The sequence below is a fragment of the Centropristis striata genome, chromosome 7, assembly GCF_030273125.1.
Source record: "Centropristis striata isolate RG_2023a ecotype Rhode Island chromosome 7, C.striata_1.0, whole genome shotgun sequence".
Taxonomy (NCBI): Eukaryota; Metazoa; Chordata; class Actinopteri; order Perciformes; family Serranidae; genus Centropristis; species Centropristis striata.
The window spans coordinates 11,454,046-11,480,203 of record NC_081523.1 but is presented as its reverse complement, the minus strand read 5'-3'; the positions used below and the strand labels follow the sequence as shown (position 1 = coordinate 11,480,203).

Below are 26,158 nucleotides of genomic sequence, written 5' to 3'. Positions count from 1 at the left end.
AGTAACCTCCTTATATCTGGTATTATCTACAGTTTTATGTAATGTAAAGCTGTAAATGCCAACCTGTGAACCTGAGTGTGTTCGTGGTGAAGTGTGTACAAAGTGAAGTACACCTACCCATGGTTTCTGTCATAGCCGGTGTGGTTTCGGTAGGTGCTCGGGTGCCTCAATGGGTAGCTAGTGTGCAGCTCGCTCAACACCAGACAGGAAAGTATTTTAACACCACAATCTAAGGAAACATCTAAAAAACTTTTGCTAATGTTGTTTAGTGCTTGAATTTGCATTTTTTGTGCATGCAAGCTTGTCTGAATAAAGATACAATCACACCTCTATGTATAGTGTGTGTTCATGTTTGTGTATTTGTGGTTAAGATCACCATGGTGTGACATTTGATAGTTTGTGTTGGTGTCCCTGATGTAAATGCATGCATACAGTAGAGACAAGAAACTAGTCTGTTATATTCAGCAGAGGGTTTGTGGAAACTTCAGGACTTCCTTCTGCAGCTGTGTAACATGAATCCTGTGCAGTCGCCACAGGATATGAAATCAGTGAGGTAGGTCTCCCTCCTCAGGCAGGTCATATGACCTGCAACCACTTCCTCTTAACATGAGGACACGAATTAACCAAAAGAAGTAGAAAAAAGAATACAGAGTCACACCGCTTAGTTTGTTATTTCAGCAGTTATAAAGGTGACACAGAGGAAGACTGTACATGTGTGGAAACTCACAACACACATTTGTGATTAGACACAAAGTGTTGAAACCGGAGGTCAAGTTAGTTCATCCTCAGAAATCTCTTAATGTCTGTCTCTCAGGAGTTTCCTCACAGGACTCAAACTGTAGTCACCTTGTGTTAAGGTGGAAAAACAGTGAGGCAATATTAAAAGTTCTGTTGAAGTACACCATAAAGTATGTCTGATGTTAAAGTTGTTACTTTTGCAGATAAAGATTTTACATAAACACAAGATAAGATCATGACATACATGAAATGAAAGGGATTTAGTATTTCTTCACCAGAAACACTTGACAACATTCAGGACAACATTTAGAAGGAACATTTTAAGGGGTCAGGAAATGTTACAGTCTGCTTGCAGTTACAGTTTAGTTTGGTGGATAATCAAAGACTTGTTCGGCAGTATTATTGCTAGCCAAACACTGTAAGCTTTTGGCACATCATCTTGCACCTGTCACATACTCACCTCCCACTGCTGCTTTATGAATGCCACTATTCTTCACTGTATACCTGTTTGTCCAGGTTTACAACTCCCTTCTTTTATAGCCACTCATTTATATGAACCAACTGATTTAGCTGAGCGTGTGTGTGTGTGTGTGTTTGTGTGTGTGTGTGTGTGTGTGTGTGTGTTTGACCCACTTCTCAAGTTGCCTTCTGAAGAAGAGATAACATATCTCATGCAGTTGCAGGAATAGTTGCAGGGTCAATGTATTTTCGAAATAAAATCCTCTAAAAAAGAAGCACAAACTGTTCAAACAAATGTAAGGAAGATGGCTTTGCTGCATTGCTGGTGTTAACATGAAAAAAGAGCTTTTGAGCATTGTTTAGTTCCTCTTACGTGAGATCAGCAGTAGCGTAGAGGAGGAGGGGAACTTTTGTTTGGCAGAGAAGAGAAGCAAAATCTGATAGCTACATTTTCAACAATTTAAACATGGATGACAGCATCCTCAGCTGGTGGCATGGAGGCACAACTACCTGGTGAATGGTCCAGAGAGGGTTTAAGGATGGGCTGATAGTGATGGAAGTTAAGTTAAGACATCGGGGGAAACTGGGGAACAATTGAGGAAATAAAATATGTTGAAATAAAACCAGTGAAGAAAGAATAGCCATAACTGATGAAAGTCAAGATGTCTGCAATTTAAATGAGAATCGTTGCACTACAGTCCAGCATCAGAGTCAATCTCAAGAGTGTAGAGGAAAGATAGAGTTGGCATGGGTTGTGTAACAAGATAGGGCGAACTAAACCAGTAGGAGAAGTGTGGGGTATGATTAAGAGCATAGGGGGTTACAGAAAGGAAACAAAGTACCCAGTTTTAGAATCAGAAGGAGAAGTAACAAGTACAGACAGGGGTGGGGGCATCTGAAAATAATGCTGAGAGCATTTGTTCAGATACATAGTTCAGAAAATGTGACTGAAGGAGAAAGAGAAATAACAGAGAGACAAAATTCGGAAGCATTGGAAAGAAGTTACGGAGGATCAGCCAATAAATATTCTTTTCAGTTTAGAAGAAATGAAAAGTAAGTCAGGTAACACGTCTCCAGGGGAAGACCAGAAATGTTACATAATGTTGAGACATCTTAGAAATGGGAAACTTTTGGGTCTTTATAACAGCGTGTGGGAGGAAGGAAGGCTGCCAAAAGCATGGAAGGAGGCTTAAATAATTCCTATAAGGAGTCCAGAGAAGGATCCATCTGAGCCCTCTAAATATAGGCCAATAGGTCTTACATCACATCTTTGCAAGATCTTCAAGAAAATGGTAACTGAACAATTCATATTTTATAGAAAAGAGGGGACTAATCGTAAACTACCAAAGTGGGCTTAGGATGGTAAGATGAGTCCTATGATTTGTTTAGAAAATTAGATTAGAATGCACAGTGTAATGAGTCCATAAAAAGACCTATGACATGATGTGGATGAATGAACTTCTGATGCAGCTGAAGAAGATCAGTGTAGGATGGAGAATAAGCTGTATAAAGGAAAATAAAATAAAGTCCATTTTTTGTGGAAAATGGGACCAGATATTGAGAGATTTATTATTTGAAGATGGTGGAAAGGGGGGAATATTTTACACATTAATGGAAGGATCAGTGGATCAATTTTGAATCCACAATTATCTCAATCTGTTGAATGGCCGACCAAGGTTGACCGGAAATACTGCCCCCTATTTTTTTGGAGCACGTGGCCAATAATTACAAATTGCCCCTTTTACTGGCGAACATATTTACTGCCACAACTATGCCTGGGAAAATATTAACATCCAGTCTGATTTCAAGGGGAACTCTTATGTAGGTCATATAGAGGGATCAGTATTAAATTGAGAGTGTTTCATAACAAGATAGAGACCTTATAGCGGCTTTAAAATGAAAACAATAATGAACCTGTCAGCAAACTGCACAATTTTTTAATTTTCTCACAGAAACAGGACTAATAGATAGGGGTCTGATCAACACCCCGAAGCAAAAGGTGGCGACAATGCACCTAATACTCTGGTTAACCGCCGTTTAAACCCCAAAAAGGAAGAAGAAGCAGAGCAGAGGAGGAGGAGGACCCGGCCGGAGCTCAGAGGACGCATAGATCACATCCGGGGCTGGTTTATTATAATAACGAAACGTCCAACCCGGAAAAAAAGACAAGTCTTCTGTAATCCGATCACACAAACAAACAGAAGAGAGTGTAAGAGCCTCGTGCACACAGGCGTTTTTAGTGTAAACTGTTTGGAAAAGTTCTTAAAACTTTATCTGACATGTTAGTTTGCCGGACTCTGGTCTCTCCTCGGTGCTTCGGAGCTGTGCGGGGCGCTGGCTGTGGCGCACACTGACTCCACAGCGGGTAAGTAGTCAGCCGACAGCGGCACTTTGTCACTGTGTGTGTGTGTGTGTGTGTGTGTGTGTGTGTGTGGGAGACAGGGGTACAGTGCTGTAGGTGTGGCGGGCTGTTGAGTCAGTGCAGGTCATCTGAGCTGAACTAATGTAAGTGTCTGTCAGGTGTCGCTGAGTTTTCATTGCACGCTCATAATCACGTTATACGTGCACGCCCATCTTCAAACTAGTCATTCAGTGGATTGAAGCTGGTTTCTGCACTGTGGTCAATAATGTGAGCTGTCATAGCAGAGCAGTGAATAAATAAATAAATAAAAAAGTGACACTATTGTAACATGCATGTCACAACTTCCCGGAGCCCAAAGCTGACGTCTTTAAGAAGCTTTTTTTATTCAACTATCTGTCCAAAACTCAAAGATTCAGTTGTATTTTGTCTTCTGTTTCTATTTTATTCAACTTTATATGGTAACGCTTTATAATAAGGTCCTTATAATAAGGTCCTTAATAATCATTAATTAACAAGTAATAAGGCATTGTTCTCGCTTTAGATCCGGTAGTTGCAAAAAGCATAGTTAACTTATAGTTAACTCATAATAGATGAGCAATAAAGTATATTTTAATATCAATAAGCAAACAAAATAAGATTAATAAAGGCATGGCAAAGACATAATGGGTGGGTCATGGGTGTTTGTAATGCCATTATTAACACTTATATAAGCTTATAAACACACAATAATGTTAATAAGCATCTTGTAAGGACATACAAGGGCCTTATTACTTGTTAATTACTGGTTATTACAAGGACCTTAATATAAAGCGTTACCCTTTATATTTTCATCCACAACATTTTGGAGGGACATATTCATATTTGAGTGTAATTATGGTTTCTATAACTTGTGGTCAACTGTTATTAACTCTGTTAAAGTTTCAGTGGACCCTATATGTGTCCAGACCTGGTTTACTACTACATGACTGCTTTTTTTTTATGGTTGTGTTCTTTTAGTTTTCTAATGATGTGTTCACATCAGACACAAAGCAGATTTTTGTGCCTCGTGATTACAAACAGTCAATGGAAAGATGCAAAATTTTTGACACTGATCCCATAATACAAATAATGCAAATGTGTTGTCACATATTGCGAGTCCTACTTTTTCAACTGTAGTACAACATTTGCATGATGCTGTGTTGTAAAAACCTATCAGCTTTGAGATTACACAGCACAGCAAAGCCCTGATCGAAGGCAAGAATTTAAAAAAGTTGTCTGCATGTCGTCTTATGGACAGATCTGACAAAGCATGAATTCACACTACACATAAACAAATTCACAGTAAAATCTTTATTTTGGGGTCATACGGCTGTAGTAGCGCTGTATCTACAGTCATCTACACTGTAATAAATTATTCTGTAGTCATTTCATTTTACTTCATATATTTGAAAAAAAATATTAAATATAAATGCGTCCTTGATTTTGAGGCAGTTGCTTTAGTAACTTTAATATAAAAATGTTTGAGATAGAATCTACTTATTTTAATCACATTAAATATAATCTTTATGTGTTTGTAATTCTAAATCAAGAGAATTTTGAATGAATCCAACACAATAGAAGTAGTCCGTTTTTAATTGAAAGGCACTTCCCGTTAAGTTGTTATTAACTCAACTTGTAACGTAGTTAGATTTAATTAATAATATTGCGTGCAATCTGTTGCCTCAATTTTATTGAGCAGCTATTGTTTATCTTTTTTTACAGTGTAGATGCATTTCCAAAAAAGGCGGTGAGATTAGCCAAGCTCTGTGCACTTGTGATGTTTTGAATCTCAACATGATGGCATTTGGTTTCCCGATGTATCTGGGACGTCCACAACAGGTATAAAGCAGCGTTAGTGTTTTTTCCGTCCATGGTAGATGATGAAAAGCAGTGGCAGTGTTGTTTACACTCAGCTTACATGCGCATAAACACAGTTGTCACTTTTTATATAGTCTGTGTTTAAAGGGAATAAATACATTTTCACTTTTTATAAATGCTATGATGACACATTGTATTGTCGTGCAAAAAACAGTCCAAAAAAAAACTTCCTTCCCTCAAAATAAACAATAATTTTTGCACAGTCCCTAAAAATATATGGCCTTCTTATCCAGTTTAAACAGTTTACGAAGCTGTTAAAGCTTGACCTCATCCACCTACAACACTTCTACTCTTCTATTTCTAAAAGTCTCAGCAAATGCGCAGATGCTATTCTTGAACAAGGAAGTGTTATTACATTACAGGAGTAGTTTTCGGTTATTTAACATGACGACTGATGAATCGATTCAGTTCTAAGTTAAAAGCTTTTGCGGCTCTGGAGAGAACTGAGAAAATGAGCCATGTGGTACCCCTGTTAGCTATGACTAAGGGCTGAGTTGCATGCAGGGAAGTGTAGCACTGAGCATTTGTGACGCTTGACTCAAAGTCAAGATATCTCTCGGCATGTTCTGCATTAATTTTGCTCGCTCTTTTGAAGTTCATAGACAAAGATAACACAATTGCGAGAGTGTCAGACATCAGTTTGAATACATTTCTGTTTCAGAAAAAAGGTGTAAACTGATTAAAGCAGATGTGTAAAGTGAGTGTAGGTGGGTTTCACTTCACTGCCCTGGATGTGGTAAAAAACAATGACACTGATATCACTGCTGTGATCTGTACACTGCGTTCCCCCCCTCTGCCCTCATTGATATGCATGTGTGTGTTATCCTGTTATATTTCAAAGATGTAGGACTTCATAGAAATGTGCTGAAAAGTGTCTGAATCATATTTATTGGTAGAGTCTTGCCTAAGATACCACAACCTCACCACTGCTTCTCCCTGTAATGGTTGAGCCTGATGTTTTCCGATACCCAAAATGGTTTATGTGTGTGTGCATGAGTGTGTGTGTGTGTGTGTGTGTGTGGGGTGTGTGTCAGTCTCAGCATTGGTGTCTGTTTGACGTCTGCAGCATCATTTTATCTTTTCCATTACACCCAGAGTTTCTGCCACTGAATGGTTTGTATCTTTGACCTCTTTCAGTGGCAAAAGAAATAAAGGTTGCATGTTTGATGAATCAGAAGCACAGCCCACTAATCTTTCAAAGCAGTTTCAAAATGAAACATTTCTATTTATTGACTTGAAAATGGTTTCTCAGGAGTTCCACCAGCCGGTGAAGATGCAGCCTTTCGAGTCTGTTGTTGTTTCTACTGGTTTCTGTTTGGCTGTGCTTTTTTGGGTTTAAATGTATGCATGGAAATGTTCATGGAAATTCATGACAGTCCTGTAAAAGTATTGGCAGAAAGCGCAGCCATTCAGCCCTGATTAAATATTTTATGTGACTGTCACTTATGTTATAAAAAAATCGGTCTCAGATGTGGCCTATTTAGCAATGATATTACCTTTGTAGCCATTTTACATTCAAGTTCTTTCAGTAAATTCAAGTATGGAGAAAGTAAGGACTCATGGAAAATCTGCAGAAAATCTGCTTTGCATTTTTGATTCAGTGCATGTGCATCCGACTGTGTAGAGTATGTCTCGTGATCACTTCATGTTTAATGTGGAAGGACAGAAGCAATTTAAAGAGGGCAAGATTATGAAATAGAGATCTCACAATGCCAGAAGTCTCCTGACTTGCCCTCCCCCCAAAAAAATGACGAAGTATTTTTATGTAGAGATGTCTGCCTGTGATAAATAAATGCTCCTGGAAAGCAGCATTATTAAAATAGCATCAGCATACCTGAGTGTCTGAGCTGAATGATTGTGTTGAGAAATCAGTCAGCAGTTTAGTGAGTCACAAACGTGACATAATCTTAAAGGGACAGCTCACCCTAAAATCTAAAATACATATTTATACTATTACCTGTAGTGCTGTTTATCAGTCCAGAATGTGTTAGAGATATTGGTAAAGAGATGACAGCTCTCCCCTGAAAATATAATGAAACTAGATGTGACTCAGCTTGTGGTGCTAAAAGCACTAAAATACATCTGAGAAACCCAACAATGTCTATTCCCCCCCCAGAAATGATGACCCAGTTAGTCAAAATAAACCACAGACCTTGACGTGAGCAGTTTTTATGTTGGCTGGGGGATATGGAGAAAATCAAATATCACAATATTTTTTGACCAAATACATGGATATCAATATTGTAAAGTTATAGTAGTGTTGGATCTTGGTGCTGTTCCAAAATTATACAATAAGATCTTTGATAAATAATCATCAGTAATGTGTAATGACAATAAGAGCACAGTTGGAACAGTCTGGTGAGATGAGTGGGTTTTTGTTTTGTTTTGTTTACTGTAATGCAGCCTTTAAAAACAGGAAAAGGCATAACTTTGTAAAAATAAAAAAATACTAACTCTCTATAATATCAATATATTGCAAAACCTTAGTTTCATGTAGGAACTACTGTCTTTCTGGTATTGTTCCCACATGAAACTGCTCACAACAAGGTCTGGTGATTATCTTGAGTAACTGGGTCATGATTTCTGGAAAGAGAGATTGCTGTTTTTCAAATGTATTTTCATGATACTTTGAGCACCACAAGCGAAGTGCCACCTAGTTCCAGACATTAGAGAGAAGGCAGACATCTCTACAGCTGATATCTCTAACACTCTACTTTTTTATTTTGGGGTGAACTTTCCCTTTATGAATACATCTCACCAGCGATTTCTCGCCCTTCCTCTCCTCTTTTTTCCCCCATTCCTCCCTCCCTCCGTCCCTCTCCTCTCTCTTCCCTGGCCAGTGGAAATGTGCGTGTGTGCAGATCTTGAGTGCAGTCTGTAATTTTTGGCTGTGGTGGAGTGCCTCAGCTCAGCCTCGGGCTTCAGGGTTTGCTGCTCAGCCTCAATCACGTCACATGAAAAACTGCTGAGTGCGAGCGGGTCTCTCTTCCTGTGTGTGTGTGTGTGTGTGTTTGAACAGTAAATGAAAGTTGGTTTATCCTCCACATCTGCCTGTCTCTGCCTTTCTGTCATATGAGTCCATCTCCTTTTCTGGCTCCCTTTGCATTTATTTATTGTCCATCTGACTTGAGTTTTTGTCCATCTGTGTGTGTCCCAGTGACATGTGATAGCAGCAGCATGCCGTACGTGGACCGGCTGAACCGTGTGTGTGGCTTCCTGGACATCGAGGAGAAGGAGAACAGCTGCCGCTTCCAGAGGCGATACTTCATCCTCGACACGCAGGAAAATGCTCTGCTGTGGTATATGGACAACCCTCAGGTGCTCCACACACATGCATAACACACACACTTGCACAAAACAGCAAGAGGAAGTGAAATTGACCAATAGGAGCAGTGTAACCTTGGACTCTGAGCCAATGACGAGCTTGTGTGTTTGTGTTTGCATGCAGAACCTGCCCAGTGGAGCGAGCTTTGTTGGCACCCTGAGACTAACCTACATCTCTAAGGTAAACCACGTCACTGTGCTGAACTACACAAATGTACAGCAGAGGACACGTCTGCGCTGTGTGGACACAGCGATCAACGTAAACAGAAACATGCATTTGCATGCGTGCACAGATCGGAGTTATCTGCAGTCAACGGTCACATGCAGAGGCAGACTTTGTGAAGTTTTCCAGATGTCAGAGCGCTCGCTAAGCTAACCAGAGATAATGACATCTGGCTGCACTGTAACTCTGACAGCTCCTCCCTGGACTCTCTGAGTCAGATAGACAGCAGTGACATGACATGTTTCTCCACATCTCTCCTCGCTTTTTGTCTCCTCTTCTTCTTTTTTTGTCTTCTTTCCTTCTGTTTCTCATCTCATCTCCTCTCCTTTCCTTCCCTTTTTGTCTCCTCTTCTCTGCTCTTTCCTCCTCTTTTGTCCCCTCTACTTTTCTTCGAACTCTCATCTCTTCTCCTCTCCTTGTCTCCTATTGTCCCCTTTTTTATATCCTGGCCTTTTGTTTAATCCCTCCTTTGTCACCTCTCCTCACCTTTGGTGCCCTTTCCTTTTTCCTTTGTCTCTACTCATGTCCTTTCCTTTTGTCCTCTCTCTTTCCCTTTTTTCCCTCTTATTCCTTGTTATTTCCTCTCCATTCCTTCACTGTTGTGTCCTCCTCCTGCTCTCTTGTCTCCTCTTCTCCCCTTTCCTTATTTCCCCCTTTCCATACCCTCTGTCTCATCTTCTCTCACTTTGTCTCCTCTCTTTTTCTTTTGCCTCCTTTCTATTTGTCCTGTCTCCTTTTTTTGTCTCCTCTTCTCTCTTTTCTCTTATTTTGTCTCCTCTCTTTTCCTTTTGTCTACTCTCCTATCCCTTCATCTCTTCCTCTCTCTCTTTTCCTTCCTTTTTGTCTCCTCTGCTTTACTTACCTCTCCTTGTGTCTCTCCTTCTCTCTTCAGGTGAATGAAGCTACAGCGAAGCAAAAGCCAAAGACAGAGTTCTGCTTTGGTGAGTTTTTTTGGGGGGGAAACACTGAGTCATGCTTATGCAATAGTGCACAGTGGCATTCATTTTTTTAAAAACGTAAAATAATGTCATGCAATTATTGTGAATCGTTGTCTATTTCTGTAGTCATCAATGCAGTTTCGCGGCGGTACTTCCTCCAAGCCAATGATGTGACTGACATGAGGGACTGGGTGGCTGCTCTCAACAGGGCCAGCAAGATCACTGTGAGTGCAGCACAAACACCTGTACACATACATCATACCACAACCAGACGCCTTGATGTCTGAAGTGCGGTCAGAAATCTCATTGATAAGGGATTTGTGTCCATCTGAGCAAAGGAGGCTGCAGTGTGTGGGTGAAAATGGCAACACGCTGCCCACAAAAACCCACTCACACAATTGTTGAATGAGGAAATTGTGAATGTGCATAAATGCATGCGATAACACAGACACACGTCACTGTGGTGGCGGTGTCGACACCTTTCGTTGTGCGTTTGTAAGTGAAGATACCCTGCACATTCAGTTTGAACACTTGCATAATATTTGTGCGTGTTATGCGAGATGACCGGGGTCCTGTTCACTGGTGACAATGAAGAGTATTTCTCTTTTTCTTTCACCTGCTCACTGACACAGGAAGCAGCACTGCTCACTCTCTCTTTCACTTCCCCTTCGATGGGAGAGCTTCACTGCCGCCTTTTCTCAGCTTCCTTGGCCTTAATGAAACCTAAAAAAATATTTCCTAAAGCAGAATGGACCTGATGTGAACGCAGGAATTAAAGTAGAGCACAGACTAAAGAAATTCACAGTTATTTATAAATGATAGACTGGTTAAATGAAGCCATTCACATGATATTTCAATTTCTTTTTTCTCCAGACACATCAGGGTTTGCAAGAAATTGTATTATTTGTATATATATATATGTGTATATATATATATATTTATACTTACATATTTTATTTTATATTGAATATATATGTGTATTCATAGTTATATTTATTCGTATTTGTATCCCCGGTCACCAGGATGCCTCGTGTTATATTCATTTATATTTATATTCATTCAACAGATTTTTTTTTCCTGCACATTTTAAAGAACGTTTTTGAGGTTTTCATATTGCATGCTTGCTAATTGATTAAAAAGCAACAACAAAAGAAATGCAAACATCTATTTGGACAAGGGACAACAGGGTTTACACCTCTGGTGCAACAGCAGCAGCCTTTTATTGTAGTTTTTATATTTATTTATATATTTTTAGTTTTCAATTCAATTCAATGTTATCATGAATGTAGTTCATATAAACCGATAACCACCTAATTCTCATCCTAATAATGTTTTTTAAAGCTTTGTCAGCGTTTCTCATGAAAACAAGTGACTTATTCTAACTCACGAGTTGGCTTGTGACTGTTGATGCTGTTTTTCAGTTAGCAGTAGTTAATAGTTCATTGTTTATTTGGATGTTTTCATGCAGAACAGCTGCACTGTTGCAGCATGAAGACTTCCAGTGGGAATTAAACCTCTAACTCGTGGCAATTAGTAGCAAGCTTTACCCACTAATCTCCACTTGTTAGTTAATATTATCCTCTCTGCTGCTGTGCTGACAGGTTCCTAAGGCCGGCCCAGCACCTCCGAGGGCTGTTGTGACCGCAGTAATCAGCGACACTCAGGGAGGAAAGAAGCGGCAGGCCTACAAGGCTGAGATCATCGGTGGCGTGGTTGTGCACACTCCCATCCAGGTAACGAAGAGGAAGCTATTACCAATGTGGTCACTACGACACCGACGATGCTAGAAGCCAGAGTTAGCTTTAATGAGCTTAATTTGAGTCTGTTATATTTATTTTCAGCAGAGCAAAACTGAGTACAGCTCACTCTCGGCCTCCAAAACCACGTTGTGTGTAGTCTGATGTATTTTGAAGATGGTGGTTACAGTGACCACAATTGTTGTGATAATATTGAAGATGGTTACGCTGTAATGTTTCAGAATGAGAGCGAAGAGACAGAAGGGAGAGAGAGGAAAGGCAACAGGCCAGGCATGCTGAGGTGCGGTTTCTGTGTCAAACAGGGGAATGTGGTGAGTACCCACCCACTTCTCACTGATAAACTCTGTGTTTAAATGCAAAATCTGCATGTGGGAACTGTAATGAGGCGTGTTTGTGTTTCAGAGGAAGAGCTGGAAGAGAAGGTTTTTCACTCTGGATGACAACGCAGTGAGTTACTACAAGTCTGAGACGGTAAGGAGCCAGACTTTCTGGCTTTCCTCTCACATGTCGATGCTTTTTCTGTGACTGCTGTCTTTGTCTGTCCATGTCTGAATTGTGCTTACATTTGTCCCAGGATAAGGATCCTCTCCGAGCTATTCCGCTGAGAGACATTCAGAAGGTCCATGAATGTCTCGTCAAGTCAGGGTGAGTCAAACGTGAATCACTGAGCCAAACTCCCCCGACATTTTACTTTCCCTCCATCTGGCTGTCTCTTCAGTGAATATTCAGATAAGAACAGATTACACTTTGAACAGATACAAACACCATACATATTTTTGTGCACAAACAAACAATAGGCGGTAGACATGGAGGTGTCAATAGTTTTAAGTTTGACATTCAGACATTTAGGGAAGTTTTTCTGCACTACCTTTTCATCAGAAGATTTTTTGTTCAGTGCAGAATAAAGCTTGACTGATGTCATGCAGATGTTCTGTTTCTTGTATTATCTACAAATATTGAAGCCTGAAGACTTTGCATGACTTGTCAGTAGAAGGAAACTAAAGGAACTAAAGTCAGAGACAGTCTTAGAAGTGCATGCAAAAGAGCCAAGATTTTCAGATTTTCCCAGTATCCTATTTTTTCATAGACACTTTACACTGCATTTATCTTCATCTGGACATTCTCCACAAAAAGTGCCCCAATGAACCACTTACAGGGATTTGCTTTCTCATTTGTCATCATAGACACTTCCTCCTACTATTAAATACATAACCTCCTCTTTTTAAAGGAAAATCACACAATTCTGATTAACGGTAGCATTAGGTGACTTCTTCTTACTTCTTATCTGGTTAAAAAAAGTCTTATTTTGTATATTTTGTGAAAAGCTAAACTTACACATATATTCAGATTGATAATGACTTTGGTTATTATCAAGAAAACCATGGAAAATGGCTAGATATCAGCTCTTAAATTGATTGATTGATTGATTGATTTTATTTGACCATTTTTGATATAAAAAATATGAAACAGCAACCTGTGTCATACATAATATAAATAGATAAAAAAATAGTCAGGGATGACACAATAAAGCCCTAAGGCTTATTTCCATTGTGGTCCCTAGATTTAAAACTCTAAATTAAACTCTTATGAGCTATTTTTGTTCTTATCATTATACTTGTCCAAACAAATGTACCTTTAGTTGTACCAGGCATTAAAATGAACAAGAAATTGAAGAACATAATGATCTAATAATTGTTTCCATGACTGTGGGTATGAGGAGATTAAAAGACAATAAAAAACAACTAAAGAGAGAAAATTAGGTACTCTTGACAATTTCTAACAATGTCTGGTGTACTCACAGCCACTTCCTGCATATATACAGATATAGATATGATTACAGAAAATAAAAGAACTGATACACGTAGTAGATTTGTGGTGTGCCACTAATATTTATCCCTTCTTTTAGCCTCTGAATGATGATTTTTTACTCTGTGTGTCCATCAGGGATCTCCTGCTGAGAGACAACTTGTTTGAGATCATCACCAGCTCCCGAACCTTCTACATACAGGTACAATCCTGTCGTCCTGTTATATCAACCATTCAGAGGCTTTGTTTGTCACAGGTTTTAAACTCTGTTGGGTGAAATCATTAATTAGATACAAGTTTTTTTGTCAGAGCAGAGTTGCAGGTGTATCTGTTTTCATGTTTTCCGTTGTTTTCTCTAAATGCTCTGCTGCTGATGTGTGGCACACACTCTTTTTTTAGGAGCATGATAAATTTGTTTTTGAGAAACTGGCAAAGCCATCTGTTACCATAACAACAATAACATCCGGTTGACCCCTCCTGGGAGAACAGCTGACTGAGGTGGTGGTGGTGGGGGTCGGATCAGATGGGAAGTGCTGGGAGAGAGAGAGAGAGAGGTTGCAAGCATGAGCGCTTTTATTTTTGTCTTTGCAAGAAATAAAAAAGGAAGCATGAAGACCAACATTTAGTCAACTGAAAAAAACACACATAAGGCAAAGTTAAAAAAATGATCTGAAACTACTGATGTTTATTGATATTTGAAAGTGAAAAATTGTGACTCTGGGAAAAACTTTTTAAAAAACAGAATTCAATGATTTGCTAATCATTTTTCAACCTACATTCAAATGAATATAGTACAAAAACAAGATATTTAATGTTCAAACTGAAACTTCTCTAGTAACTTCAAATATTTTTAGTAGGTGAAGACTTCTGTATGAGCTGTGGTACATTTTTTTGCTAGATAAAAGCTAACTTTATCTATATAAGCTGTACTTTTGTCATTGACATTGAACAATGATGTCATGCGACTACAAGTCGCTCATCAGGATCGGAAAATCAACTCGGCGCTTTGTGGGCTTCTGCTGACTCAGCTAACCTGGCTGGTCGAGGTTTTCAAATGTAAACATCAGAGTAAAAACAACAGAAAAGATGGAGAAGAGGGGAACCAGCTGTGAGCCCGACCACATGGACAAGCAAGACTGTCTCTGCATCTATCTCTATATCAGAGGAGGGACAGAGGCAAGCAAGGAGAAATTATTATTATTATTATTATTATTATTATTATTATTATTATGGGCTGAATTACCTCTGTGCCCGCATCAGTTTCCAACCAGAGATCAGTAACTGTTCCTTGTTTTGCAAAAAAACGGTCTAAACCCTGGATAACTGGACATCATCATTAAACTAGGGTCTCTTTCTGTGCAGCGATCTGACAGAGCAGAGGACTCTGCCAAGAAAAAGAAGATCTGTGCTTTTTGGTGAATAATGCAGGATTGCATTTCACCGGACTTGTACCATGTATAATTTGTTGTTTTTTTGTTGTTTTTGGTCTTTTCATATGACATTTGTTGAGTGTAAAAAAAAAAAAAGAATCACCAGTGAGACAACACAAAGGACAAACCACTACAATAGCTTGTGTGGAAATAAGTGCAGCTCTGCAAGGCTTTAGCTTCTGCTAATGTTTTCTTATAGACAGACTCTCCAGAGGAGATGCATGGCTGGATCAAAGACATTGAGGTGAAGATCCAGGACTTCAGAGGGCCCCCTAAGGTAAAACAGTTGTCTCACCACCATGACATAAAAAAAAAATCTACAATCATTTTTCACATTATATTTGGAGGACGATTGAAAACACTGCTGTCTCTCTCGTTTCAGGGTTTTTCATTTAAACGTGCGTCCTCTCTCTATCGAAGTCACAATGCCTCTTCATCGTCTCGAGGTCATCAGGGCGATGACCGCAGACCTCCGCTGGTCAAGTCCTGCTCTGTGGCGCCGGGCTGGCAGCCCTGGACGCCTGTCCCTCCGGGTGAGCCCTCCATCCTGGATGCAGAGGATGAAGACAGTGCTTTCAGCTCTGTGCCCACCTTGCCTTCTCTCTCCTCCTCCTCCACCTCTTCCTCCACCTCCTCCTCCTCCAACTCCCTCTCTGCCCCGGCCCCTTGCCCCAACGCGCCTCCAGCAGCTTCAACCAGCGGACTGGGGATCCTCACGGCGTCAGGAGACGTAGCCAGCGGGCGTCGGAGGCACCGCTCGCAGCCTCAGCCTCACAGCGGCTGCAGCTTCCCCTTCAGCCTGGATGACGACGGCATCCGCACCACGGACGTCTAAGTTCAGTGAAGTCTGTCCAGACTCCTTATGTGGACTTGGTACCTGCTTTTAAATGAATGTGACTGGTAATAATAGTATTCCCTGCTAATGAAGTGACACTGTGACCATCTGCCTCAATGCCATGACGTGAGATTGGGGCCTCCTGCTGGTCTTGTTGCTGCATTGCAGACGAAGGATGTACCCAGCTGGAAGGGGACCAAGAGGCGCAGTGATTGTTGTTCACAGGACTGTGAAGAAGTACGATGGAGTGTTTTTAGTGCAACTTCCTCTGAAAACTTGAATAATCTTGTTGTTAATTGTTCCTGCAGACTTACAAGTTATGGCACATGCTTTCAATCTGTTGCACTTGGCTTGACCGTGTTTTCACCCCCGCTACAAGTATTCACCAAGACATTTAAACACATCAGTATCCATATATTTATAAGCTTACGTTCACAAAATACTCTCAAATCTCAAAATCTTTACTTTCTTTTGAGCCCAGCAGTGTTTTTTTCTTCCTGTGACACATCATCTTATCTTCATGAATAATAAACAAGCATTTCCTTACTAACATATCATGTGTCAGATGGGGTAAAGTAAAAGTGTAGGTACATGCAGTCACATGCTAACTGACTGAGGGCTCTTCTATTGTCTGCAGCAGCTTCTATGTGTTTGCACTATGTTTTAAACAGGAGCTTTTTAATACTCGGCTTAAAGATCAATCGTCAGTAAACTGTGACTCCTCTCTAAGCTTTTAACAGGGTACCGTAATAATACAGCAGTGTTTTTAAATGGTACTTGTTGTAGGATGTTCTGCCAGCGTCAAAGTACAGCTGATCAGCTGTTCGACAGCCTTAATGTGATATTCTTATTCCAGCAATATGTGGGAAAAATGTGCCACTACTTCTGGTAATTTAATTGTAATTCCGCACTTTGCTTTTCTAATTTTTACTTGTGTTTTTTTTAATGCTTTCACAGCAGATATTACAGCTTCCTCTCATATGATGCCTCAGATACGTTGTGTTGTTACACCGATAGTCTCAGCCCTCCTCAGGTTCACCTCAAGGCTTCATTGATGTGGTACCATGTTCACACCCGTTTCCGTTTTCTGAAGCTGTGTGCACTCGTCTGCCTGCGTATAATGTTAATTTCCTTTTCTTGTACATTAAATGTTGCTTTTTATTGGTCTTCTTTGGTCTGTTTTTTGATCCACTGGAAAGTTCCTAGGTTGTTTCAGTTTAGCTTTTCACAGTCTGCCATCTAGTGGTTGCTGGGGTGATCCACATTATACACCAAGTATAGCACAAACTAACTTTGAAGAGTTTTCTAAATTATCCTTTGATAGAGAAGTGATGGCATTGAGACTTGCAAGTTTTATCTTTGTTTTCTCTCCAAAGAGCAAAAAATGTTTTTAACTTCCAGGCATACAGAGGGTCAGGACAGACATATTTGACCTTTAATACAGTCACCTTAAACTCATGCACACTATGCTGATACAAACAAAAGCATGCAGGCCATACACATGCCAATCTTGCACCCAGAGGTTGTGTTAAGTGATGTGTTTCACACATCCACTGCAAAGGTCCATTAGGTAAAATGCCTAAAACTCTGTCCTGACCTCCGTCCACTTCCCTTTCTGCCTCCCAGTGCAGCTGTGTGGCTGCAGGACCGACTAGAGTAAAATGTCTCCACTGAACAGTTTAAATTGTGTCATAGGTTAAAAAAAAGAAAAGAAAAAAAGCCCTGAGTGCCTGTGAAATGTCAGCTGTGTTGAAATGAGTTTTCAGTCTGTTGAAGACAGAGCTCCTCTAGGTACTGAGAAAAAACCAAGCAGAAAGATGTGGCAGGACCAGTGATGATGGAGAGAGGGATGAAAGTTTAAGAAAAGGATAAAATGATAGGGATGGTGAATGAGTTTGTGGAGGATGAAGTTAATTTGTGTAACACAAAATCAACATCTCAAATGTCACACAAAAATACACAAAACTACCACAAAAATATATACATTTATGAGTTCAACTGGCCACAAATAAACAAAAAATGACCACAAAGAGCCACAAAATGAAAAACAGAGACACAAAACTACCGAAAAAGAGACACAAAATGATGACAAAGCAACACAAAATGACCACAGAGAAACATAAAACGTCCACAAATAAAAAAGGAAAATGTTCAACAGGGACACAAAATAACCAGAGAGCTGCAAAAAGACCACAAAGAGACACAAAATGGCAACAAATAAACATAAAATGACCAATTAGGACACAGACTAACTACAAAGAGTCACAAATCAACAAAAAAGAGAGGCAAAACCACCACAAGATCTGTGTCCTGCTCCGGCCATATGTGGGAGAGTTAAGCCTTTTTTTTTATGTCTGTGCCCACAGGTCCATTGTCTCATAAACCAACCACACTTGTACTTTTGGTTCAATTAGAAACTCTCTTAACTGTGAGGCTTTGACACACTCATCTAAAACCTCACACCAATATAATAAACTTCTATGGTGAGCTTGTTATCTCTCCATAAACACTGTTTCACAGCCTTTGTGTGCAAATGGGTCGAGGGACAATAAAGAGATAAAGGACTGAAAAAGGGCAACACTCAATAAGCCTCGCAGGTTGAATTTCTTTTCCGTGTGTGTGTGGGTGTGTGTGCACAGACATATTGTAAAGGTCATGCAGCACTTCAGTTTGACGCCTGTGAGTGACAGGCAGCTCTGAGGGCAGACTGCTCCCCTAAATGTTAATGTTCCCACATGGATGACTCTGCAGCAGACGCAGTCTCTCCCTGATGTTATTACACTCTGGTGATTTTACATGTTTCCTCTGAATAAAGTCATACAGCTGCAGCTGGATGGTTGTGCTTTTTCGCTAGTTCAGTGGTTTGAGTTGAGGCAGGTAATGTGTATCTGATGAAGACAACTGCATGCTGCGCTTTGTTTCTTTTGTCACATTGATTTTTTTGTGCTTTGCACTGTTCTTGTTATTTCACTGTTTGCAGAAGAAAGCCACTAGAGGGAGCTGCTTGACACCACAATTCATTCACCCTAATGTAGTGTGTGTTAGCTTGCAGGCAGCTGTAGATACTATGAGCTCATAAAGCAGTATTGCTCGCTTTTTAAGCACTGGTTTTGAAACCCAATAAAACTGCTCACAGAGGCCTTTCAATATCAGTCACGAAATAAAAGCAAACAGAACACGACATATGAATCAGGGATGACACACCAACTGTTGAATAATGACAAAGTCCAATAGTATTGTAATATATAAAGAAAGATCTAGAACTACTACAGAGAGCTGTCACTATAAAATAGTAATTGCTAATGGAGGTATAGTGAAACATATTGTAGTTATAAAGGAATTAAAAAAGTAAAAACCAGTGCAAGAAAACGGATTACTACATCTTTTTTAAAGAAGCAAATTTAAGATAAATATATGACCAAATATAAATCCAGAAGGCTAACATATCGAGCACCTTACAAAGCAGAATAATGGAAAATTGCCTACAAATATGATGTCCCCTTCAAAATAAAAGTCTCAATAATAAAAAAGTTGAGGGATCAGATCACAGTAGTGCAAAAGGAAGTGTAGAATAATTAAACATGGTTTAACTAATTAGAATAATCACAGTTGACTACATTAAAGCAAGAAAGTGTACACTAAGTAAGCTACAAAGGAAACGTTTAGTCAAGTTATACTGACAAAAGCCTCATAATGAAAGTGTATTCAGCTGTTATCTATTCAGTATTACATAATTTGGAGTCAGTTGTTCAATCACTGTTGTGTTGTGTTGTAAAACCTTTGCAAATCTATTGCGAAATAATGTTAATACAGTGGACACTATCTCTTTACACTATTTGTGAAACATGAAGATAATGGGAGACAGAATTTAAGTTTTCATTTTGATTTTAATTGGCTTTTCCACCCCTCGCCAGACAAGTGGTACAGAAATAGCTGGGCCCCTGAAAAGATCCAGTGAACGGGCCCTCTCCAAATCTGCTTCACTAATATCAACATATACTCTCTGTCTCCTACTAAACACTTAGCGGGGCATTAGCTAATCGTTTGGATCAGTACTTCTAAGGTTATGAGGTAAACGGTTGGCAACAAAAAAGAAAGACATAATATTTTCAGGAGAGAAGGGGTTCATTGTGGAACATGGTTAGTTTTTATTGAAGCAACACACATGTTCATGTATTTCTTTCATCGTTTTTTAAATATATATTTTTATTGAAAATGTAAACTCAAACAAGCTTCATTACACATAATCGTCACATAATTAATTTAGTTTAAACTAATTATGTTTAAAATTTAATTTATATTTTAATTTAATCATATTTAGTTATTTATTTATTTATTTGTAAAGGCCTTAATCAAGAAGAGCATTTAACGATAAATAATTATTTGGCTATAAATAAAATTACCTGACTGGCGGCCGTCTGTAAGACGTGACGTCATATGATGACCGGCAGGTGAAAGGTCATCATGTAACGTGTCCTCTGTTTTGCTAACGCTTGACCCGCCGTGACTCGGGACACCGCAGACACTCTGCAGCATTTAAATGGTGAGCTCTATTTGCATTATTGATTATCACGTTATATTTAGACTATTAGCGTCACAACAGGCATCATGCACCACAGGTTCAAATGTGGTCCCTGACTGCTGGTTCTTCAGCTTGTGTCTATCTGTGAGTGTTTAACTCCTCGCTATGCAGTGGTTCATGTGATGAAAGTCACATTATGTACTGTTCTTGGTTTGCTTGTACACTAAAGCTGATGTGTTACTGCTGATTGCATACGGGGATAGAGCTTGCAGAACTTTGAATTATTCGTATTTCCCTCCTTTTTGCATTTCCTGGTTGTTCGGTCACCTGTTAGCTGTGAATGAGTTTGTGCAGGGTTTCGGTAGCTTTGAGGGCTTATATCATCCTGGTTTTATTTTGAAGTTGTGCAGTATGATTAGCTGGCATAAGCCCATGCATTGATACATGCATTGATCATTTGTGATGTGGATGTAATCTGCATCTGCTTTTTGTGCAATTTTTAGATCTGCACCTCTTAGCTTTGTAGTGTTGTGTATATTTTTGTATACAAAGAAGATAAATACGAAGCATTTGTTTCTACAAAAGTGTGCATTGTGTGATACGCCATCTTGACATTTACTGATGTTTTTCTTCTTCACTAAAATAAAACAATAACATAAATCTAGAGACGACCTTTCTGACTTAGCTCCTGAACTTCTTCACTGCTGATCACGGCCTGTCTGGTTTAAATGGACCAGAACCACCACTGAAGACACAGTTTAACTTATTCCCATAAGTTTAAACAATCAGAACAACAAATCCTTCACAGTTGTTGTCTTTTATCGCTGTTGTCAAACTTTATTTTCATGTCATTTATTTATATATTGAACAGAAGAGAATGCATTCTACTAGATCTGATTTTTAAGTTTGGGATATCGTTTAAATAAATTAAAGTACTTGTATTGCTCACTTTTTCTTTTTTCTTTTCTTTTTTTTTTTACCAGTGCCTATTTAACTGAGTTGTGTTTAGTGCCTATGAATGTGTTATCCAATCAAACATACACATTTTTGGGGTTATCCGATATTAGTATATCTCACTGACATCCTTGGAAACATACAAATCAATGGAAACAAACAAAAATACAACACAAATCCATCAGTGTCTCTTGCAATTTCACACCATGATTTAAAATTTCTTTCAAATGTTTGTAGAAATCACAGTTAAACAGGGCGTAAAATTAACAATTGCATATCACCGTAGTAGACACTTATAATTACTGTAATTCACTGTAGAAAACACACAGTTTTACTGTAAAAATATAATACCATATTGTCACAAGGACACAATTACCCTAAATATAAAGGGACTTTTAGTCTAAATTACAGTTTTTGCTGATATTTACATTTAAATTTACTGTAGAAAACCAACTCACTGTAATTTGTAAAAACATTTTTACAGTTTAGCCATCAACACTCCCCACAAAGCCTCCTAATGTGTCTATTTATTTATAGTAGTGAATATTTTGGTTCAAAATAAAACATTTTTATACATATATTTAGGATAAACCTGTAGCTGGGCCTCATGGATCTATACAGAGAACTGGACACAGTTTTCGAGACGGGGCCCCGTTGCTCAGTGGCATGAAGTCAAAAAAAGTTAGAAAATCACCCACATGGCTATGCCACATCTATGATTTAGCGCTCCACCACCTTGAATGATAAGAAACTCTTCTAGATTCTACAAATGTTGTTGGACCAAATGAATAAAATTCTGATAGTAAAATGAGCCAAAAGAAATAAATGACTCCACTGATTTATAAGTGTCTCTTTCCCAATGTAAGTGTATGGGGGAAAAGTCTTTGGGCCCCATAAGCATCACGTGACAGACCCAGAAGTTGTAATTCCACCGTTTGGCCACTAAAGCTTGAAGGCCCGACACACTTCCTGGGGGCTCCAGAAAGCTTTTTCCTTTTTACCCCTTATAGCTGGCCCTGTGGAGCTATAATTGGGGTCGAGTCACTATTTCCAATCATTTTAAATGTCTCTGGAGAGTTCATATGCCAATAAGATGATGCAATTAATGGATTTAATCATTGTGTTGAATGTTTGGAAGAGTATAATGCAGCTCCTGAGGACAACCTTTAAGTTTAAACTGACAGAGGTAATGACTAAAACAGATTAGTGGATTTTTTTTTTTAATGTTTGGTTTTTGGAGGTCTCTGCAGATGTGTGATGTATAAACCTCTTCACTTGCACCAAACCGCTAAGTGATCTAATCTGAAGGCACATTTACAGCAAGTCAGATTACACACACTCCGGCTATAAAGAAGACTTTAACTAAGCCTGTGCAGAAAGCAGAGTCTCCTTATAACATGTGTAATATGAAGTCATATTAATGTGGACCAGGTTTCCTTCATATGGACTCGGAGGCCCCGTCTGGACCGTGGCCAGAACCCCCACCCTCCTCTGTTCCCACATCAGACCACCTTACAAACTGGGGGCTGAGGGGGGGTTGGAATGTATTTTGCCCTGTGTGATGTGATTGTTTGCAGAGAAATGGGTTGACCTTGCCCTGTAATGCCACACACACATGCACACACTCGCTCTGGCCGAGCTGGAGGTGTGTGAGACAGACCTGCTGAGTGCAGGAGGTCTGGGACCCCGTCACCACTTCCTCCAGACAGAGAACAGAGGATCCAGTCAGCTGAAGCCAGGATGGGACAATAATGAGCCGTCCAGCCGCCACCACCACCTCATTTCAGGTATTATTGAAACCTTCGCCTCTCGCTTTTTTCTTCTGCATACAGCAACCAACTCAGGGACTTATGACGAGTTATAGTCCAAAGAGCAATGCCCAGTTTGAAAATAACATTAATTACTCAGTTAATTAAAAATATTTAAATGGTGCTAAATAAATCTAACACTCACCTTATGGAACACGACCTGCAGTGTGTTAGCATCATGCCAAATGTTACAATGTTACTTTAAAAATGTGGAGTTTTCAAACAGTAAATACTATCTTTTGAAAGGTTATTTTCATATAATTTAAAGATAAAACCATGCAGTCAGATTTAAATGTAATAAAACATTAAAAATCAGGTTTATGATACATTATAAAATTATTTTTCGCATCAGTTAAAGTTTGTATGATTTATTAACACGGTTTATTATTTAGGGGAGGATTTTTCAAAAAATAGTGACTTGTTTTGTCAGTATGTGTTATTTCTAAACAGAATTTGGACAAATTAGTGGCCACAATAAAACTGGTAATTTTGTGTTTTGGATTTCCAAATAACTACAAATAAATATAAGCTTTTGTAAGCAATGGCAGAGTAAGTTGGTTTAACTATGAGGCTTTATGTCAATTAGACGTATTAGAATTTTTTCTTAATACTTATTGTTATAATTATTCGATTGTGTTATTGTAACTGAGGAAGTTTTACACAACCTTTCGAACAAAAACTATTTTATAACGCTTTATATCTGTCAGGAAGGCACAAAATTATTTTGATTTTCAAAATAAATTAACGCATTTCAGCGATTAGTCTATTTATACTCTGTTGTGCTCGAGGGTTTAATAAAACACGAATGGGTTGTTTAATAAGAAATCACCAATTTTGATTGGAACGTCGTTATTTAGACTTCAAATATTACTTTAATATTTTTTTCTTCAGTAATAATTTACCTTTAAACAGGAAATCCTCAGAAATATTTTTTTATTTTAAAGTGTAACTACCCTGTGGCGACACACTGATAAGTAACCAGCTGGGGCCTCTTAAACTATTTTGTCGAGTGTAATAATGAATACGTGTTAATACATTTTTAGCGAACTCGGGATCTATTTTCAGATTGTTTTTTATTCTGAACAATGTAGACTTCAAAAGCAATCCTGGATCTGTTTCATTTATTTCCATTTAATTCCATTTTTAAGTTCAGTTTTTTTCCCACATTATTATTTTTAATTTCCCCCTCTTATTCATTTCTGTTAATAGTTGGAAAGCGAAATTATGGACCTGTGGGTTATGAAATGTGTCAAACTGTAAACAAAAATAATGAATGTGACAAACATATTTTATAACTGGCAGCAGCACACTGATGTGTCCAGGTTATAGTCTGAGCCAACGATGGTTAAATTGTTTACTGTATGTCCTCTTCATTGCTTTTTTTAAAAATTAATTCAAAATAAATTATTTCAGGACATTTTTCCTTTACTCATAAAAGGTCAGCAAAGTCAAGATTTGTTACTTGTTGCTCAAATTCCTCTATATATATTATTATAAACTAATTTACTTTTAAATTAAATGTAGCCTATTTTGAATTGTACTTTACACTCGCAGTGTGTGATCTATATAATAAAATTGGGGTGGAGAAATCGGGACCTCCTCTTGCGTCTACGCGTGTCTGTGTATAAACTGTATAAGCTTATTGGTATCACAGCAGATCGGAAACATAATGGGTCTGTGCATTTATACACACACACACACACACACACACACACACACACGCTCTCACACACACAAACACGCTCGCTCGTACACGCTCGTACACACACACACACACACACACATACACGCCGGGCAGAGATCCAGTCTCTCCCAGTGGCAGCGCGCTCTCACTGCAGCACCCGCTCGTGCAGGAGAGGCTGTGCACCGAGCAGCCGGTTACCGGAGGTCCGTCACCGGGGGATTTGATATTCGAACACGGTAAGAGGAAGCATTTTTTTAAAAAGTATATAGGAGCAAGCAGATGCGCAAAAACGCGGCACATTTACGCACGATAATTCCCAACAGTCTGTGATATTAAATTTCACTTTGATACAGTATTCATTTTCATATTCTATATTTATGTTGTACTCTGGGTTTTCTATCCATGAGCTACAGTATTTTCTACAGTAGTACCAGCTATTAATCTTCGCACATGCCGAGATAAAGTCAACACCACAGAGCCTTCGTGTAAATGAACTCGATGAAGCAGAGAACGGTTAAATGATGGTTAAATCTGATTATTCAGAGTATCTGCGGACAGACTGTGGTCAGGCTGAGTGGAGTGGGAGGGAAACATCGGTAGGAATCGGTAGAGATGGAGTAATGGAGAGATCCAGCGTGCTGACCTCGCACTGACCCCTTCAACTTTCAACTCTGGGTGCCTCTGGTTATCAGAATCTACAGTAATCCAATCAAAATGATGCGCACTCGCGTCAACCTGCTGCTGCTGTTAATAATCTACAGGCCTGGCGTATACTTCTATGAGCTCGTGTGAGATTAGACCTGTGGGTTTATATCATTTCAGGAAATGCGCAAATTAAAACCTCATCACATGTTTGAGAGTGTTATGAAATGTAATACGTTACATTTGTGTTTTTCTCAAAGATATAAGACACTGGCATCATCAATTATAGCCTATTGTGGAATCTTTATTATTTTTAATTTTATTATCAGACCGGATTCTTTCAGTTCGTGAGGGTTGATGATAGTTTACCTTTAAAAATTGGGTTAAAACATTTTTTTCATCCTAATAATCTCATATCAGTGGTCAGAAAGTTGAATAACTAATAAGTAAATTAATTTCAAATTTTAAACAAAAGTAAAAATATTCTCACTTTCACTGACTTTAACAAGTTAATTTGATACATTTTAAGGTAGAAAATGAGTCAAAAGGGATTAAGATGTGTGTGAGATATATGCTCAATATAAAGGATTTATTCTCTCAGTGACAAATAGACACTGAGAATAAATAAAAATGCTATTGAAAAATAAATCATCCTCAGCATAGTGCGCGTGCGTGTGAGTCAGTGCACGCGTGCGTGTGCTTTTGTGTGCGTGTGATTGGCCAGTGTCACAGCCGTGATTTGGGCTGCAGATACCGATGCACCGTGCAGACCTATGGGAG

At 39.0% G+C, this 26,158-nt stretch overlaps 1 protein-coding gene across 1 annotated transcript; it reads left to right on the top strand.

Annotated features, from left to right (window-relative positions):
* The first annotated feature begins 3,302 nt into the window (after positions 1-3,302).
* Positions 3,303-16,935, top strand: plekha2 (pleckstrin homology domain containing A2). The gene is made up of 12 exons (XM_059337921.1): positions 3,303-3,562; positions 8,613-8,773; positions 8,904-8,960; positions 9,895-9,943; positions 10,067-10,164; positions 11,542-11,673; positions 11,919-12,008; positions 12,100-12,168; positions 12,272-12,342; positions 13,642-13,705; positions 15,133-15,210; positions 15,316-16,935. The coding sequence occupies exons 2-12, from the start codon at positions 8,633-8,635 to the stop codon at positions 15,766-15,768; spliced, it is 1,302 nt and encodes a 433-aa protein (XP_059193904.1). The 5' UTR covers positions 3,303-3,562; positions 8,613-8,632; the 3' UTR covers positions 15,769-16,935.
* The last annotated feature ends 9,223 nt before the right edge of the window (positions 16,936-26,158 follow it).